The sequence below is a fragment of the Hemiscyllium ocellatum genome, chromosome 8, assembly GCF_020745735.1.
Source record: "Hemiscyllium ocellatum isolate sHemOce1 chromosome 8, sHemOce1.pat.X.cur, whole genome shotgun sequence".
Taxonomy (NCBI): Eukaryota; Metazoa; Chordata; class Chondrichthyes; order Orectolobiformes; family Hemiscylliidae; genus Hemiscyllium; species Hemiscyllium ocellatum.
In genome coordinates this window covers 54,121,985-54,139,245 of record NC_083408.1, presented here as the reverse complement: position 1 = coordinate 54,139,245, position 17,261 = coordinate 54,121,985, and the positions used below count along the sequence as shown (strand labels likewise).

The 17,261-nt window shown below is 38.8% G+C and overlaps 1 protein-coding gene across 2 annotated transcripts in view; it reads right to left on the bottom strand.

Moving 5' to 3' along the window:
* Positions 1-13,796: 13,796 nt before the first annotated feature.
* arhgap5 (Rho GTPase activating protein 5) overlaps positions 13,797-17,261 on the bottom strand; it is a 76,589-nt gene continuing 73,124 nt past the window's right edge. For both annotated transcript variants that reach the window (XM_060829046.1, XM_060829047.1), the window contains exon 7: positions 13,797-15,858. In XM_060829046.1, the coding sequence (XP_060685029.1) occupies positions 15,552-15,858 (307 nt within the window). In that variant the 3' untranslated portion in view covers positions 13,797-15,551. The remainder of the gene's footprint in view (positions 15,859-17,261) is intronic.

Here is a 17,261-nt window from a genome sequence, read left to right as displayed (position 1 = left end):
GCATGCTCCTAGCCCTTACAGAAAGCATCAATACTCAGGAATATCTTCTGCCTTGGATAGTAACATTGCAGACTGCAGTTTTACACTGACAACACTCATTGAGAGATTAATATACATGTGGATGGTCCTCCTGCTGTACATATGGTACACTTTAATTTAGGAGCTCTCTCAATGATGATGCTTTATCAAACATTCTAGTTTGGAATGCATGGTGCTAAAATGTTGAAGAAATCAAAGCATTGTTGCTGGTCTTCAATGTCTTGTGAAGTAGGTATTTTAGAATAGAATATAAATTTATTTTCACATGTACTTTCACATGAAAAATACAGTGAAAAGTCTCATAAGTCACTCCACCACAGCAACTGTATCAATGACAGAAGTCATACTTAATAATAAAAAAAATTAAGGCAAAGTTCATCACAGTTCAGTTAATGGCTCCTGAGTTCAGGGAGCATCAATTAAGGAACTATGCAATACCCTGAAGATGCAGCCAGGAGGGGACTGCCATCCTGCAATAAAACTGCCATTCCAGGACAAGACCGCCATTCCAGGCCACTGGAAAACTGGGCTGGAATCTGAAGAAGATCATCATGCTGGGCTGAGACAACCACTCCTGGGCAAGACCTTCTGCCAAACGACTGGAACACCTGGAAGCTAAAAACAAAGAAGACCTCCCCCTGCACAGGGAGAGACCTCCAAGCTGATACAAGACTGCCATGGCAGGCCAAGACCGACATGCTGGAACAAGACTGCCACACTGGGAGAACGCCACGTCTCCATCTTCAGGCATGTGGGGCCTAGCCGCAGACCTGGAACCTCGGCCTAGATGCTGGGGGATTCAGATTAGGGACCTGTTCCTTGCTTGGTGGGAGATCCTAGGCTTAGACAGAGCCCTGATTATAGTGGTGCTGGAAAAGCACAGCAGGTCAGGCAGCATTCAAGGAACAGAAAAATCGCGTTTCAGGCAAAAGCCCTTCATCAGGAACAATGATTTTCAGACAAAAGCTCTTCATCAGAATCATTTCCTTCCTGCTGAAGGGCTTTTGCCTGTAACGTCGATTTTCTTGTTCTTCGGATGCTGCCTGACCTGCTGTGCTTTTCCAGCACCACTCTAATCTAGACTCTGATCTCCAGTATCTGCAGTCCTCATTTTTGCCTTGGGTAGAGCTGTGTCTGGCTCGTCCTGCTGTTGATGCTGCTGCCACCTCTGCCACTGCTGGAGGCCTCCATCTTCACCTACCACTCTCCAGAATTAAAAGAGAATAAAATGGAAAAAAAAAGAAAAAGAAAAAGAGCTAAAGAAAAAAAGAAGTTAAAATAAAGAAAGCTGACAGGGGTGTACAAGCCCCAGGTTCAGCCACCTACTCCACCGCCATCTAGATATAGATTTCTGTCAGAGTTGACTTTGCCTGGGTGGTGACAGATTCCTCAATAGATAGAGCCAAAAAACTGATCTGACTTACATTGACCTGGCACTTCTTGAACAGAACACAAGTCCTTCGCCGTGAGCTATTACCATCAGACAATGAATTTTCCAATTACGATCTTTGGTTTTGCCTGTTAGCTCAATATCAACAGTAATACATATGCATTGATTTTCTGTCATTCTGCCCATATGCTAATGCAACAGATCTTGACTGACAGGTGAATCAAAAGGTAGTCTCTGGAAGTAAAATCTTACAGGTGATACTCTGAAGGTAGTGATTTCATGAGAAACATTGACTAAGTTTACAAACCAATAATCATGTTTGGCATTGAATGGAATCTTGCATCGTGACCACTTTAGAGAGAGGTTTGATACCTTGGATCTTTCCCCTTTCACCTTAAACCTATGCCCTCTAGTTTTGTACTGTCCCACCCCGGGAAAAGATCTTGTTTATTCACCCCATCCAATCACCTCATGATTTCATAAACCTCGATAAGGTCACCCTTCAGCCTCCGATGCTCCAGGGAAAATAGCCCCAGACTATTCAGCCTCTCCCAATAGCCCAAATCCTCCAATCCCGATAACATCCTTGTAAGTCTTTTCTGTACCCTCTCATGTTTAACAACGTCGACAGGGAGGGTGCTTGAGTTCTAAGTATATGCAATCTAGAGATCGGAGCAGGCCTGCTATTATTTTATTTACTGGAGAGTAAACTTTTCCAACAAACCATTGAAGCATTTCCTATGAGAATATTGTCACCACATGCATGAGTAATAACCAACTGAGAAAGTGACATGAGTCATACTTTGAAAGATATGCCTTCATATTCATTTCTATTTTTCTTCTTTAAACTCCAGAAGTGAAATCACAACAAACAAATGGCTTTCTTTCCATCACCAAATCACCCATGGTATTTTTTTTTATCTGTTATCCACCACCCATGTTTTCCAATTATTTGCAGACCATCAAAGTTGAGGGAGATGGAGGGGACTAAATCAAAATGAAGTTGGACATATATGTTTACTTACTCATTGTGGATTAAAGAATCTATTGCCATGGCTAAAACTTGTGCTTTTATTTCTGCTTCTCTTCTCATTTTAATATGATCTAAATCCTAATCCTTCACTAACATTTCACTTATTGTGTGAGTCATAAAATCATAGAGTCATACAGCACAGAAACATACCCTTTCATCCAACCAGTCTATTTTGACCATAATCCCAACTAAACTAATTTTGTCTTTGGTTATTATAATTCTTTGAATCTTTTCCTGCTGGCAATTATTAATCTGGTTAAAGCATTATTTACCATCACTGTCAAAAACTGGTTTCTCTGCTATTTTGGACAGCATGGTGGCTCAGTGGTTAGCACTGCTGCCTCACAGCACGAGGGTCCCAGGTTTGATTTCAACCTTGGGCGATTGGAGTTTGCACATTGTCCCCATGTCTGCATGGATTTGCTCCGGTTTCCTCCTACAGTCTAAAGATGTGCATTGGCCATGCTAAATTGCCCATAGTGTTAGGTGCATTAGTCAGAGGGAAAAGGATTTTGGGTGGGTTACTCTCTGAAGGGTTGGTGTGGACTTGATGAAATCAATTATCAGAGTAATTTAATGCTGGTCAGCTCAAGTACAAAAACCATGATAATAACAGATCATGTTAAAATGTCTGAAAATGTAGTGACTACTATTAATTACATAAATCAATTTCATATAAACATATTTCATATGAAGTTTACTTCAATTCAGTCTGGAGTTGTTCCTAAAATTGAATATTTTATTTTTTAAATTTTGTTTCTAATAAGTAACTTTTTTCAAGGAATATGAAAGTAAGGTAAAAGGCTACAAAATTAACATTGTGCACAAATTTTTGACAGGAATATATTAATCCTGGATAATTTAGATTAGCAAAGGAAACATTAATTGCTCTTGTCATCTTTAACCTCTGGGTGGCAGCAGCAGCACATCACAAAGTCTCAATATGAATTACTACAATTTCAAATCAATTCAGAAATTTTACAAAAGTGTGGAATGAGTCATCTCAAAATAATCAATGCTCAAATTTGACAAAAATAATTGAAAGAAAACAAGGTAAAATATTTGTTTTATCAGTTGGTCTTTAAAGGGGATTTGGCTTTGCAACATGAAGATGGGCACTTGGCTCAATTGGTCGATGCTAATATCCACATTCTAATCACCTCTTCACATCCTGACACTCTACCCATCCCTCACGCATGCATCATAATTCCTCTTAAATCACACTTAAATGTGCTTCTTTAACAGCACTTTCTAAACATGTATACTCCAGACAGACACAGAATCAAGAGAGATGCACAGCTCAGAAACATACCCTTTGGTCCAACTCGTCCATGCCAACCAGATATCCTAACCTAATTTAGTTCCATTTGCCAGTATTTGGCCCATATCCCTCTAAACTCTTCTTACTCATATACCTACCCATGTGCTTTTTTAGTTTTGTAATTGTACTAACCTCCACTCCTTCCTCTGGCAACTCATTCCATACATGCATCGCTCTCTGTGTGAACAAGTTGCCCCTTAGGTCCCTTTTAAATCCTTCCCTCTCACCCTAAACCGATGCCCTCAAGTCTGGACTCCCTACCCCAAGAAAAAGACTTGGTCTATTTATGCTATCCATGCCCCTCATGATTTTCTAAACCTCTACAAGGTCACCCCTCAGCCTCCAACGATCCAGAGAAAACAGCCCCAGCCTGTTCAGCCTCTCCCTCAAATCCTCCAAACCTGGCAACATCCTTGTAAATCTTTTCTGAACATTTTCAAGTTTCACAACATTCTTCCTATAGAAGGGAGACCAGAATTGCACACAGTACTCCAAAAGTGGCCTAACCAATGTCCTGTACAGTTGCAACATGGCCCCCCAATTCCTATATCAATGTTCTGATGAATAAAGGAAAGCATATAAAACCCCTTTTTCACTATTCTACCTGCAACTTCACTTTCAAGGAACTATGAGCCTATACTCCAAGGTCTCTTTGTTGGAAAAAGGTGTGAGGTCTCTCTTCCCACCTAACATGTATCACACAAAATTCTCATCAAGACATCACCTGTGCTTTTTCCTCTACCTCTGCAACAAATGACTTCCCATTCTTGGTGATTTCAGTTTGCAGATAAACTCCTTTTGTTTTTACTTTTGCCCGTTAAATATAAAACCATTTAAACTCACCTAGTCATATTCACAGCCACCTTTTCTTTCCAATTATGTCAAGTGGCCCTCCTGATATGGCAATCTCTGATCATTTGTTATTTGCTCCACCTATATTCCCTATGCCATTCCCAAACCCATTTATTTCTCTATTTACCCCTAGAAGAACCTCACTTGAAGCCTCTCACTACTGCACTTTTGAATTCTTAACTATTTAGTTATTGGCTTATAAAGGATCGTGACATTTTTTGTAGTATTTAATTTACTAAAAGACAAGTCTCTCCACAAGTTATAGGAATGTAGAACATATGAAACAGGGACAGGAGTAGGTTATATGGCCCGTTGAGCCCACTCCACTATAATCCTGAGTGATCTTTGGCTTGAATTACACTTTCCTGCGTGTTCCCTGTATCCCCTTATTCCCTGAGAGATAACTCTGACATATATTCAAAGATGGTGCTTCTATAATCTTCTGAGGATGAGAATTCCTAAAGATCCAAACACTTAGAATGAAGACATTTCTCTTTATGTTACTTTTAAATGACGCTCTTAGCCTGAAATTGTGCACCAATAACTCCCATCTCCAAATTTTAGATTCCCCAAGCAGGGGAAGCAACCTCCCAATGTCTACCTTGTCAAGCCTATTCAGAATCTCACGTTTCAATCCGATCACTTCTTGTTTCTTCTAAATTCTAGAGAATGTAAATCCAATTTATCCAATCCCTCGTCATAGGTCAACATTGTTATCTCAGCCACCAGAGTTCTTCCCCAAATATAGAGACAAAAACTGCACAGAGTATTCTGGTTTTAGTCTCACCAAAATGCTATGTAAGTGTAGCAAGACTTCTTTGTTCTTGTTCTCCAATCCCCTTACAATAAAGACTAACATGGCATTTGTCTTCTGAATTGCTTGTTGTACCTTAGTGACAGTTTTCAGTGTTTCTTGTATGAGCGCATCCAAGTCCATCTGAACATCAACAAGTACAAGTGTCATATCTTTACAACCATATTCTGCACTTTTATTTGAACAAAGTGAAGAACCTCGCAGTTTTCTAAATCTCACATTATCTATCTCCTCACTTTACCTGTCTATACCACTTGACATTCTTCTCCTCACAGTATGCATTTCCATCCAGCTTTGTCATCAGCAAATTTAGATACATGACTCCTTGTCTCTTTTGTCTTTCTACCTACCTTTCACTGCCTCTTCCAAGTATAAAGGGCACTTCAGCATCCTGTATCATTAAAAAAACAACAGTCCATTTGTCTTCCATATTAGTTGAATTTGGATGCTAGCTTTTTGTGATTCATGCACAAGGACTCCCAAATCCTGCTGGGCTGCAGCTTTCTCCATTTAAATTTGAGGCAGCACATTGGCTGAGTGGATAGCATTGTTGCCTCACAGCGCCAGGGACCCAGGTTCAATTTCCGCCTTAGGCAACTGTCTGCGCGGGTTTCCTCCAGGTGCTCCGGTTTCCTCCCACAGTCCAAAGATGTGCAGGTTAGGTGAACTGGCTATGAAGCCCTGATGAAGGGCTCTGGCCCGAAACGTCGAATTTCCTGTTCCTTGGATGCTGCCTGACCTGCTGTGCTTTAACCAGCAACACATTTTCAGCTCTGATCTCCAGCATCTGCAGACCTCACTTTTTACTCAATAGTATATTTACTTCACTCATCAAAGTCATTAATATACATCGTAAATAATTGTGACCCCAGCACTGATTCCCTATGAGCCCTATCTATCCCAACGCTGTCTTCTATTAATTAGCCAATCTTTTACCTCTGCTAAAGTACAATCTGCACACCATGGGGGTCTTATCTCATAAATTAGCCCCTTACTTGAGGCACCTTATCAAACAAGTTACGGATATCCACTGTATCACCTCTATTGGTTCCCCTTCATCTAACTTATATGATACACTGTTAAAGAATTCAGTAGATTGTTCAATGAAATCTGTTGGATACAAGAAATGCATCAATAAATTACTGCATCGAAGTTTTTCTGTGCTTTTCAGCTTTAATGCCCATCTCAGTCAGTTCATATGCCTGTTGGGTAATATCATATTGTATTATTTCCCAGATAATCCATCTTGTACTTACGCAGAAGTAAATATTCTTTCATAAAATGGTATTCTAACTGGTGATGATGCTCCATCCGTGGTCTTTTTTCCAATTACCCAGCCAAAATATTCCTGATATAAATCAATGTTTTTCCAGTGTATCTGTTAACATAAATTGACTAATTTGAAATACATTGAAGCAAAATAAAGATGTATTTATATAGCACTTTTGTGTAAAGGGAAGAGCTGAAGTTGTTCAATGAGGAACATTTTAACAAAGGTAGATGCTGGAAATCTGAAATAAAAACAGAAACTATTAAGTATATCCACCATGGATGTGAAGAGAGAAACAGATTTAACATGAAGACTATTAAGAACTGGGAAAATTTGGAAAGTAAAAGCAAGGAGGAGGTGGGGCTATGAAAGAGTAAGATGGGTACAAAAAAAAGGGGAGGTTTGTATTCAGATCGAAGACAGAAGAGATAACAAAAGGGATAATTATGCAAACTCAGAGGAAATTATACTTATTTATGTATTTGTCCAGACTGTATAGTAACAGAACCAGGAAAAAGCCTCCTCAGTGTCTCATTGGAGGACTTTAAATCAGCCTTTAAGTCTAGTCAGTACAGACTCTGACAATGTCAGTATTTTTCAGACTATAACTATGGCAGAGAGAGACCTTAGTCAGTTCAGAAAATGGGCCCACTGTCGCTGTTTGAAGATCAAAGTAATGTATATAAACAGTACGGTCTACAAGGACAGCGTGTCTCCAGTGTCCATGTTCATCTGCCATTAGGGCATGTAATGAATCAGATGATGATCTAGAGGAGGTGGGAATAGCACAATGATAAACATATCCAAAATCAAAAGAAGAGGAAAATGAAGCAAAAGTAGAAACAAACTGGAGCAGAGGTTATGATCTGAAATGGTGTTCTCAATACTAGAACTGGAAGGCTGTTGAGGTTTTGTAATTTGAGTTTCCATTGAGCTACCTTGGAACATGCAGGAGATCAAAGAGAAGTCAGCATGGGAGCAAGGTGGATAATTAAAATGACAGGTTAACAAAAGCATGGGTTGATACTAACATACCGAATAGAAATTTTCTGCAAAACAGCCACCCAATCTGTACTTAGTCTCTCCCAAGTACAGCAGACTGCATTGAACAGCCAATTTAGTGCACAGAGTGTAATACAGGATGGAAACAGATCATTCAGTCCAACCATGCCAAACATAATTCCAAACTAAACTAGTCCCACTTGCCTGCTCCTGGTTCATATCCTGAAGGAGCATTTGGAACATTGAACAGTGAGGAGAAAGATGGCAAAACGCCAGGTGTCGCACCTCTTATTCTTGTATTGAAAGATGATGTGTGAAGGGTTTAAGGTGAGTGAGGAATGGCATTACTAACATAAAAACATAATAAAAAAATAAGGAACAGATATCAGCCATCTGGTGCCTTGAGTCTGCTCCGCCATCCAATAAGATTGTGGCTGACCCTTTCATGGGCTCAGTTTCACTTACCCACCCACCCACTCACCATAACTCTTAATTCCTTTATGGTTCAAAAATCTATCTTTGCCTTAAAAACATTCAATGAGGTAGCCTCAACTGCTTCACTGGGCAGAGAATTCCACAGATTCACAACCTTCTGTGAGAAGACATTCTTCCCCAACTCAGTCCTGAATCTGCTTCCCTTAATTTTGAGGCTATGCCTCCTAGTTCTAGTTTCACCCATCAATGGAAACAACCTCCCTGCTTCTATCTTATCTATTACCTTCATAATTTTATATGCTTTGAGAAGACTTGTAACTCAGGTTGAGGTTTTCTTTTGGATGTAGGCTTGCTTGCTAAGTTGGAAGGTTCATTTCCAGGTGTTTCGTTACCCTACTAGATAGCATCTTCAGTGGGCCTCAGGCGAAGCAATGCTGAAAATTCCTGCTTTCTATTTGTGTTTGGGTTTCTTTAGGTTGGTGATGTCATTCCCTGTGGTGATGTCATTTCCTGTGGCAAAGTCACTTCCAGTTCCTTTTCTCAGGGGATGGTAGATGGGAACTACCTCGATGTGTTTGTTGAGAGTTCCAATTGGAATGCTATGCCTCTAGGAATTCTCATGCGTGTCTTTGTTTGGCTTGTCCTAGGATGGATGTATTGTCCCAGTTGAAGTGGCGTCCTTCCTCATCTGCCTGAGGCCCACTGAACCCTAGTACGGTAACGAAACATCTGGAAATGAGCCTTCCAGCTCAGCGAGCAAACCTACATCCAAAATTTTATATGTTTCTGTAAGATTCATCCCCCATTCTTCTAAATTCTAATCAGTAAAGTCCCAGTCTACTCAATCTCTCCTCATAAGCCAAATCTCTCAATTCTGGAATCAACCTAGTGAAAGTCCTTTGCACCCTCTCTAGTTCCAGTACATCCTTCTCAAGTAAGGAGACCAAAACTGTACAAGGTACACCAGGTGTGACCTCACCAGCACCCTAACAGCTACAGCATGACTTCCCTGTTTGTAAACTCTGTCCCTCCAGCAATGAAGTATAATATTCCATTTGCCTTTCTAATTATCTATGAACCATGAATAACCATGTTATTCATGCACAAAGACATCCAGGTCCCTCTGCACAGCAGCTTGCTGAAAACTTCAATAATGATCAGTTTTACTGTTATTCTACCAAAATGGATGACATTTACTAACATTGTACTCCACTTGCCAGTCCCTTTCCTATCTATGTCCCTCTGCACACTTTGCTCTACCACTTGTCTTAAGTGCCATCTGCAAACTTTCACACACGACACTTCGTCTCTAACTCCAAATCATCTACGCAAATTATAAACAATTGTGGTCCCAACACATCTGAGGCATACCACTAGCCAACTAGAAAACCACTCATGTATCCCTACTAATTGCTTTCTGGTGGTTAATGAATCCTCTATCCAGGCTAAAACATTACCCATAACACTAAGCACTTTATCTTTTGTAGCAACCTTTTCTGTGGTAGCTTGTTGAATAACTTCTGGAAATCCAAATGCACCACATCAACCAGTTCCCCATTGCCCACAGTGCTCATAATGTCCTCAAAGAATCCTAATAAATCAGTTAAATGTGACCTGCGTTCATGAACTCATACTGCATCTGCCCAACAGGACAACTTCTATCCCAATATCTTGCTATTTCTTCCTTAATGTTAGTTTAACTTCTGTAGATGATTTGAATCGAACAGGCTTGTCTTTTGTCTACCACTTTTTCAAACAGTGATGTCACATTTGCTGTTTTTCAATCGATTGGAACTGTCCCAGAGTCCAACAACTTTTGGTAAATTACCACCAGCGCATTTGCTATTTCCCCACCATCTCTTTTAGTATCCTGGGATGCATTCCATCAGGGCAAGGAGACTGGCCTATCTTTCACCCTATTAGCTTACCCAACACTACCTCTTTGGTGATAATGATAATTTCTCGGTCCTCACCTGCCACAGCCTCCTTGTCATCAATTGTTGGCATGTTATTTGCATCTTCCATTGTAAAGACCGACAGAAATACCTGTCCAATGCTTCGGCCATTTCCTCATTCCCCATTCCCCATTATTAAATCCCCTTTCTTATCCTCTAAAACACCAATGTTTACCACAGCCACACTTTTTCAACTTATACATTTGTAGAAACTTTTGCTATTTTATATTCTAAATTATCTTACTCTCATAATCTATCTTACATTTATAACATTTTTCATCGCTTTCTGTTGACCTTTAAAGATTTCCCAACCCTCTAGCTTTCCACTAACTTTTGCCACTTTGTATGCATTAACTTTCAATTCTATAAAGGAATGTAGTTTCATAGTGATCCATGGCTAATCATCCCTTTTTCTACAGTTCTTTCATTTCACTGGTATACATTATTGTTGAGCACTGTCAAATATCACTTTGAAATTCCTTCCTTGCTCTTCAACTGTCCCACCATATTGTCTTTGCTCCCAATCTACCATCGCCAACTCCTCCCTCATCCCATTGCAGTCTCCTTTGTTTAAACACAAGACTCTGGTATTGGATGTTACCTACTCATCCTCCAAACTATAGTCAACCATACTATGACCACTCCTTCTGAGAGGATCCCCAACTTTGAGGTCATTAATTATTTGTCTCATTACACTGCACCAGATCTAGGATAGTCTGTTCCCTTACAGATTCCATTTCATACTATTTGAGGAAATTATCGCAGATATAGTCAATGAACTCCTCCTTGATGTCATCCTTAAGTATCAGAGCTACACTATCTCACTTCCCTTCCTATCTATCCTTGAGTAGTCTGATATCCCTGGATATTTGTGACCACCCTGCAACTGTGCCTCTGCAATAGCCACTAAATCATATCCATACCCAAACTCATTTATCTGGTGTCAAATTCTATGAGCATTCAGGTAAAGTGCCCTTATGCTAGTTTTTATATCTTTTTGAATCTTAATACCTCCACCAGAAGAACCTTTGTTTAAAATACTTTTTCTGCCACTCACTGGTTTCCACTCATCTTAGTGCCACACCATTCAGCTTTTTCTTTCATTTAGTACCCTGATTCCCTTTTTCCTTACACCCTCACCCGCTCTAGCTAACTCAGATCCTCCCCTGATGTTCCCACCCCCTGCCAAACTAATTTAAAGTCCGTTCAACAGTGCTAGCAAAACCAACCACAAGAATATCGGTCCTGTCACAGTTTGGGTGAAGATCATCCCTCTTGAACAGATCCCATCTTCCCTAGAAACGGTTCCAGTTATTCAGAAATCTAAAGCCCTCCTTTCCATACCACTCTCCCAGCCATGTATTAACCTACCTTATTTGGCAAATCCATAGTCTCATCAGCACATGGCACAGGTAGTAATCTGGAGATTACTACCTTAGAGGTCCAAGCTTTCAATCTGGCTCCTAACTCCCTAAATTCACCTTCAGGATCTCATCCCTCTTCTTACCCTGATCAATACCGTGTGCCACAACCACTGGCTAGTTCCTTTACCCTTCCCAAAATGTCCTGTAGTTGCTCAGTAACCTGGAGTATGCTTGCACCAGAGAGGTGCCACACCTCCCTGTTGTCACGAGAGCAGCTACAGAAGCACCTCTCTGTTCCCCTAAATATGGAATCTCCTACCACTGCAGTCCTAACCACCATTTCCTCCCCACTCTGTGCAGCTGAATGTCCCACAGTGCTGCAGGTTTTGCAAATCCCTTAGGCATTATCACAATTGCGAGAACTCAGCACAGAGTATCGGTTGGCAATTCGGATTGCCTTGGGAACTCCTGCTTCAATTTATGCCTCATGAGATTGTCATCCATACCCTCTCCTCTGCACTCTTTTACACTCCAGGTGCTATCCATGTAACTCTCGTTCTCCTGGATGCTCCTCAGTACTGCCACTTTACAAGTCAGTAACAGTATTATCCTCACCTTTTTAAAAACCTTTTGCAGGAAATTCATTGTTATAACCTAGCATCATGCTAAATATTTCAGCTCTTTTTTTTAAACTGTTTCCAAGTTTCTACATATGACTGCCAATAACTAAACTGTTCAGGAATATGAAGCTGCACTTAGTTCAGAAAATAATTGCTTTAACTGAATAAATATTGTTCAAGTTAAAGATTCTTCTATCCATGGGAACACTTGCAAATTAATTTGCTATCAAAATTTCAGTTTTTCCACAAATGGTACTACCAATTTATTGTACAGGCAGTGAGCTGATTAATTAATCTCGAACATACCACTGCTGTCCATTTAACCAGTATTAACATACAAGATGTCTAACATAGCATAAGATGCCAAGGAACTTCACTGGAGAGTTATCAAAACAAAATCCACTAAATCAGAATACAGTTTTAGGATATATGACCAAAAGCATGGTCAAAGAGATAAGTTTGAAGGAACAACTTAAACAAGAAAGTGAGGGACAGAGATTTGGGCATTTCGGAACTTTGTTTACCAATCAATAATGGAACTATTCAAACTGGTGTGCTGGTGGAGAAGTGCAGATATCTCATAGGATTCTGTCACATTATTTTGACATTCTGACAGGATACTATGGCCCACTCTTCAATCATCTCAAAAGTCCCTCCTGTTTCAATCGTACTTTTCCACCACAAGCACTGTGGGATACTGAGCTGCACAGAGTGGGGAGGAAATGGTAGTTAGGACTGTAGTGGTAGGAGACTCAATATTTAGGGGAACAGAGGGGTGCTTCTGCAGCCGCCTTCAGTCTAACAAAGATGTCGCCTTTCCTCTTTCCTTCAGGCCCACCACACTGACTCAACACACCTTTACCTAAAATCTGTTGGATCCCTTTCCTCAATTCAGATGAAAGGCCAGAAACCTGAAATATTTGGCTATGTCTGACATTTTCTATTTTATCTTAGACTTACAGCACTTCATTTACTTTTCTGGAGTATCGTGATGCTGGAGTTGAGAAATATGGATGGTTGAGACATTGGAGGGATGTGAAAACATGTACAAGAACTTTAAAATCAAGGCATTGCTTAACTTGCAGGTGGGGTTGGGGTGGGAGAAGAGAGAGAGACAAAAATAGGAGCTACAATTAAATGATTTTCTGCCTCTGTCCCACATTGCATCAAGTTTTTGGTGACCACAGGTTTGTAAATGGTGGAATGAGGGGGGCCAGAAGTGCCTTAGAATCGTCAATTCTAGAAGTAACAATGGCACGGATTTCAGAATTAACTCACCTTATAGGGACCAAACTTGCCAATCCTACTCAGGATATAAAGGTGCAGTTCGTTATGTTAATTTGATATTGTATCTTTAAAGTCCTAAATTGAACATTTAAAACAATCTAAGTTTTAGTTTTTTTTTAAAGGTAATAAATAATAGATGCCTCTATGAAGTACTGTAGGTTGTTCCAATAATGGTCAGTAGCTCGTGTAGGCACTCAATACAGGATTCCAACTCTTCTAAACTAGCAAGTTATAACAACCACAAGTAGTTCCACTATTACTTGGACGTATCTATCAATCGAGAAAAAAAAACCTCGATCTTTGATTAAGAAGGTTAAATGTCACCTGCAGTATACATGCTCTTTGGTGTAATTTAGATGTTTTATGAAGAATGGTGCAATATGCAAAAAAATGCCATTTTCAGCAGTGCCACAGTTCATAGAAAAAAGATTTTATTAAGGAAAGTGGAGTACAAACTCTTAAGATTTGCTTCTCAAATGATTTATTTACTATAATACATTGTAGCTGATGCCAAAATCTTAAGAGTTTTCACGTCAGTCCCACTGAGGCAATTAACAACACTGAGCAAATTGAGTTGTTTTCATAGTTAACTAGCACCCAAACCTACACAAAACATATACTAGCAGCAGAATGTGTTTCAAATGATTAACAATTCTCTGAAAAGAATAGTGTTCTGATAATATCTGCAAACAGTTGCAAACATTAATTGACTGTTTCAGAACTAAAGTAGAATTGATGCTATTCATACAGCCAGTTTCCCCATCAAATACTGATTACATTCCATCCAGCTCACCAATTTATTTTACATTAACTTTCAGGAAAACTTACAGCACTTACTCAAATTAACAAATCTTCTACTTAAAGCAGAATCATTTTACAGCAAAATGGGTACCGATTTGAAAGTGTTTTCTTTTTAAAACAAGTTGTTACATACATATAATTTGAACAATGTAAGCTAAAATAATATTCTAAATAAATTTTAGTACAAAATACCACAGGAAGTAACAGGAATACAAGCTTTACAAAATTATACATGAACTGTGTGTAATTCCCAATACCCAAAATATTTATTGCTATATTAGCAATATTTAAGTCATAACAGGTTACTTGTAAGGGTCACATTAAAATGAGTTAACAGAAACAAGCAGCACTTGTAGCTATTTAATACACTATCTTTTTTGCAAACACAACATGGGAAAGCCATATAATTGAAGATTATGGAAAGATTTACAATCTCATATGAAAAATGACTTTTCTATACACCCAATATTTTCCCCTTTCATTCCAAAGAGGAAAATTATTTCTAAAAATGCATTAGGATAAGGTACAAGACCAACCATGAATTAAACACATGCATTATTGTTCAACAATTAAGGATACTATAAAAGTCTACATTTTATCCTTTAAATGAAACAAATGCAATAAGACATACAGGATAAAATGATGGTAATTTTAAGCTCAGTTTTTTTCTCTTGAACTGATCCTTATTGTGCTGTTGATCATTAAAATAAATGGATTCTTCCAATAACAAAAAGAATCACCACAGTTCTATTACCAGTAAACAGAAGGTGCAGTAGACATCAAGTCTTTTACAGTACACCTGGTATTTTTTTCTTAAAACTACATTTTCAGAAGCAGTGCAAATGTTGGGAGGCTGCTAATGACAGCATGTCCATCTACCCACCCACACAAATATGTAAGGACACAAACACAATGACTCCCCAAACAGCACAAATAAAAGGTCAAATCCAGTTGGAATATTTTTATATTATATTGTTGGCTGAGAAATATATTTGACTTCATTTTGTACAATTTAGTGTATACATAAACTCTGTTATTCACAACTGTCAAAAGGTTTGTGAAGAAAACAACCACACAAAAAAAAATCCACAGAAACTGTCAAGAATGCTTTTCTTTCATGCAGCAAGTGGAATGTATTTATTGCAGCCAGTTTGTTTTATACACAGTCATTTTTAGAAATTCCATTAATATCCACACTTACAACTGTCTCCTTTGGTAAGTGAAGAAAGGAATGCTAGATTGATCTTAAAGCAATGTCGCTACTATAGTTTGCAAATGCGTAATCACTTTAGGTCTTCCAAACTTTAGCAATTGGACTGTCAAATACCCAGTTTAGTGCTTCTATAATGATATCTCTTGTTATTTTGCTCATATGATATCAAGCTGATCTGTCTGCATCTGTGTTTGAAACTGTTGAGATGCTGGCGGTGGTGGCAATGGTGGCACAGGGAACAATGGTTCTACCAACTGACCTGTGCAAGGCTCCTCAGGAGGGGTGACTGTTTCTACAATTTCTCCATCATAAAAGAGGAACTGGTATTGCTGAATAAACGTCTCAATTGCAGACTGATTCACTGCAGCATTGGTCAGGCCATCTGGTCTCAGGAAGGTAGGCCAAAAACAAATGGCAAGATTATCTGCTATCATACGATTTGTTTTACTCTGCTGACTAACCCTGCAGAAAGCACAACAAAAATATCAGATCTAGTTTTAAAACAACTGTATCAGCAAAACAAATGTTAATCATGAAAGTTGTTAATCATAAAAGTTCAGACTCAGACCTCCTGATCTCGTTGAGATGACTAAATAGTTTTTAAGTGGTCACTACACTGAAATAAAATACAGCAAACATGAAAGGTTTACAACCTTCCAGTACAGAATTAAATATTGTTGATAATTAATTATAGATTTCATATTTATTTACACAGAAAGCATCGTTTCAAATACTCAATTGTTTAACACATACGTTCAAGACAGTCAGTTAATAGTGTTTATCGTAACATTTTGGAAGAAACAACCTGGTCAGAAGTATACTCAACCAAGGATAAAGTAATGCTCACAGCTTATTTGGATACATATGCTGTACTTGACATACAAATGTCAATTATTTGTTCCTTCAATGTTTTTCTAGTAATTTTAGACAAGCATTTGATTAAGTGCCATATAACAGCAGCATATATAACCATATAATAAGTGCCAGCAAAACTGAAACCCATGGGATGAAATTATGATGGTTAACAGTTGTTTCCACATTGGAGGAGGTATACAACAAGGCTCCAAAAATGTCATTACCAGGATGTTGCTTTTCTTAATTTTAAATGACCTTGGTTTGGGTATACAGAGAACAACTTCAAAATTTGCAGATGACAAAAACCTAGGAGGAACAGTGGACATTGAGGGTGATTGTTAATGACAAGAGCATACAGACAAGCTGGTGGAGTTAATTGACAGCATCATATAAAATTTAATGTAATAAAGTGCAAAGTGATGTGTTTTAAGAAGGCTGAGGGGATAATTTTAAAAATGAAGCTAACATAGGGGACTTGGAAGTACAAGTGTACAAATCATTGACAATGGTAGACCAGATCAAAAATGCAGTCAATAAGGTATACAGGACCCCATTTAGTGACAAGTACAAAAGCAAGTAAATTATTATGATCCTTCATAAAATACTTGCTCAGCCTCAAATGGAGTATTGTAAGAATTCTCACTTTAAGAAGGATGTCTGGTTACAGAGAGAAAAAAAATACATGAATGATTTCAGGAATCAGGGAGGTTCAATCATCTTAAAAAAAATTAAGAGGAGACATGTGGATTTAATTGAGAAACTAGTTTCAATGTTGGGAGGATCAAGCACCAGGACCCCACTTTATGTGAATAGCAGAACAAAAGTTCACATGAAGAACTTTTTTTTTTGCAGATAATATTTAAGATTTGGAATGCATTGCCTGAGAATGTGTGGAGAAAATGCAATTGTGGGGACAAAAGGGAACTGTATACAAAGCCAAAAACAAAAAGAAATTGTACAACTATGGTAAAAAAGTAGGGGATGGATATCAGTTTTTAGAAGGGCTGCCA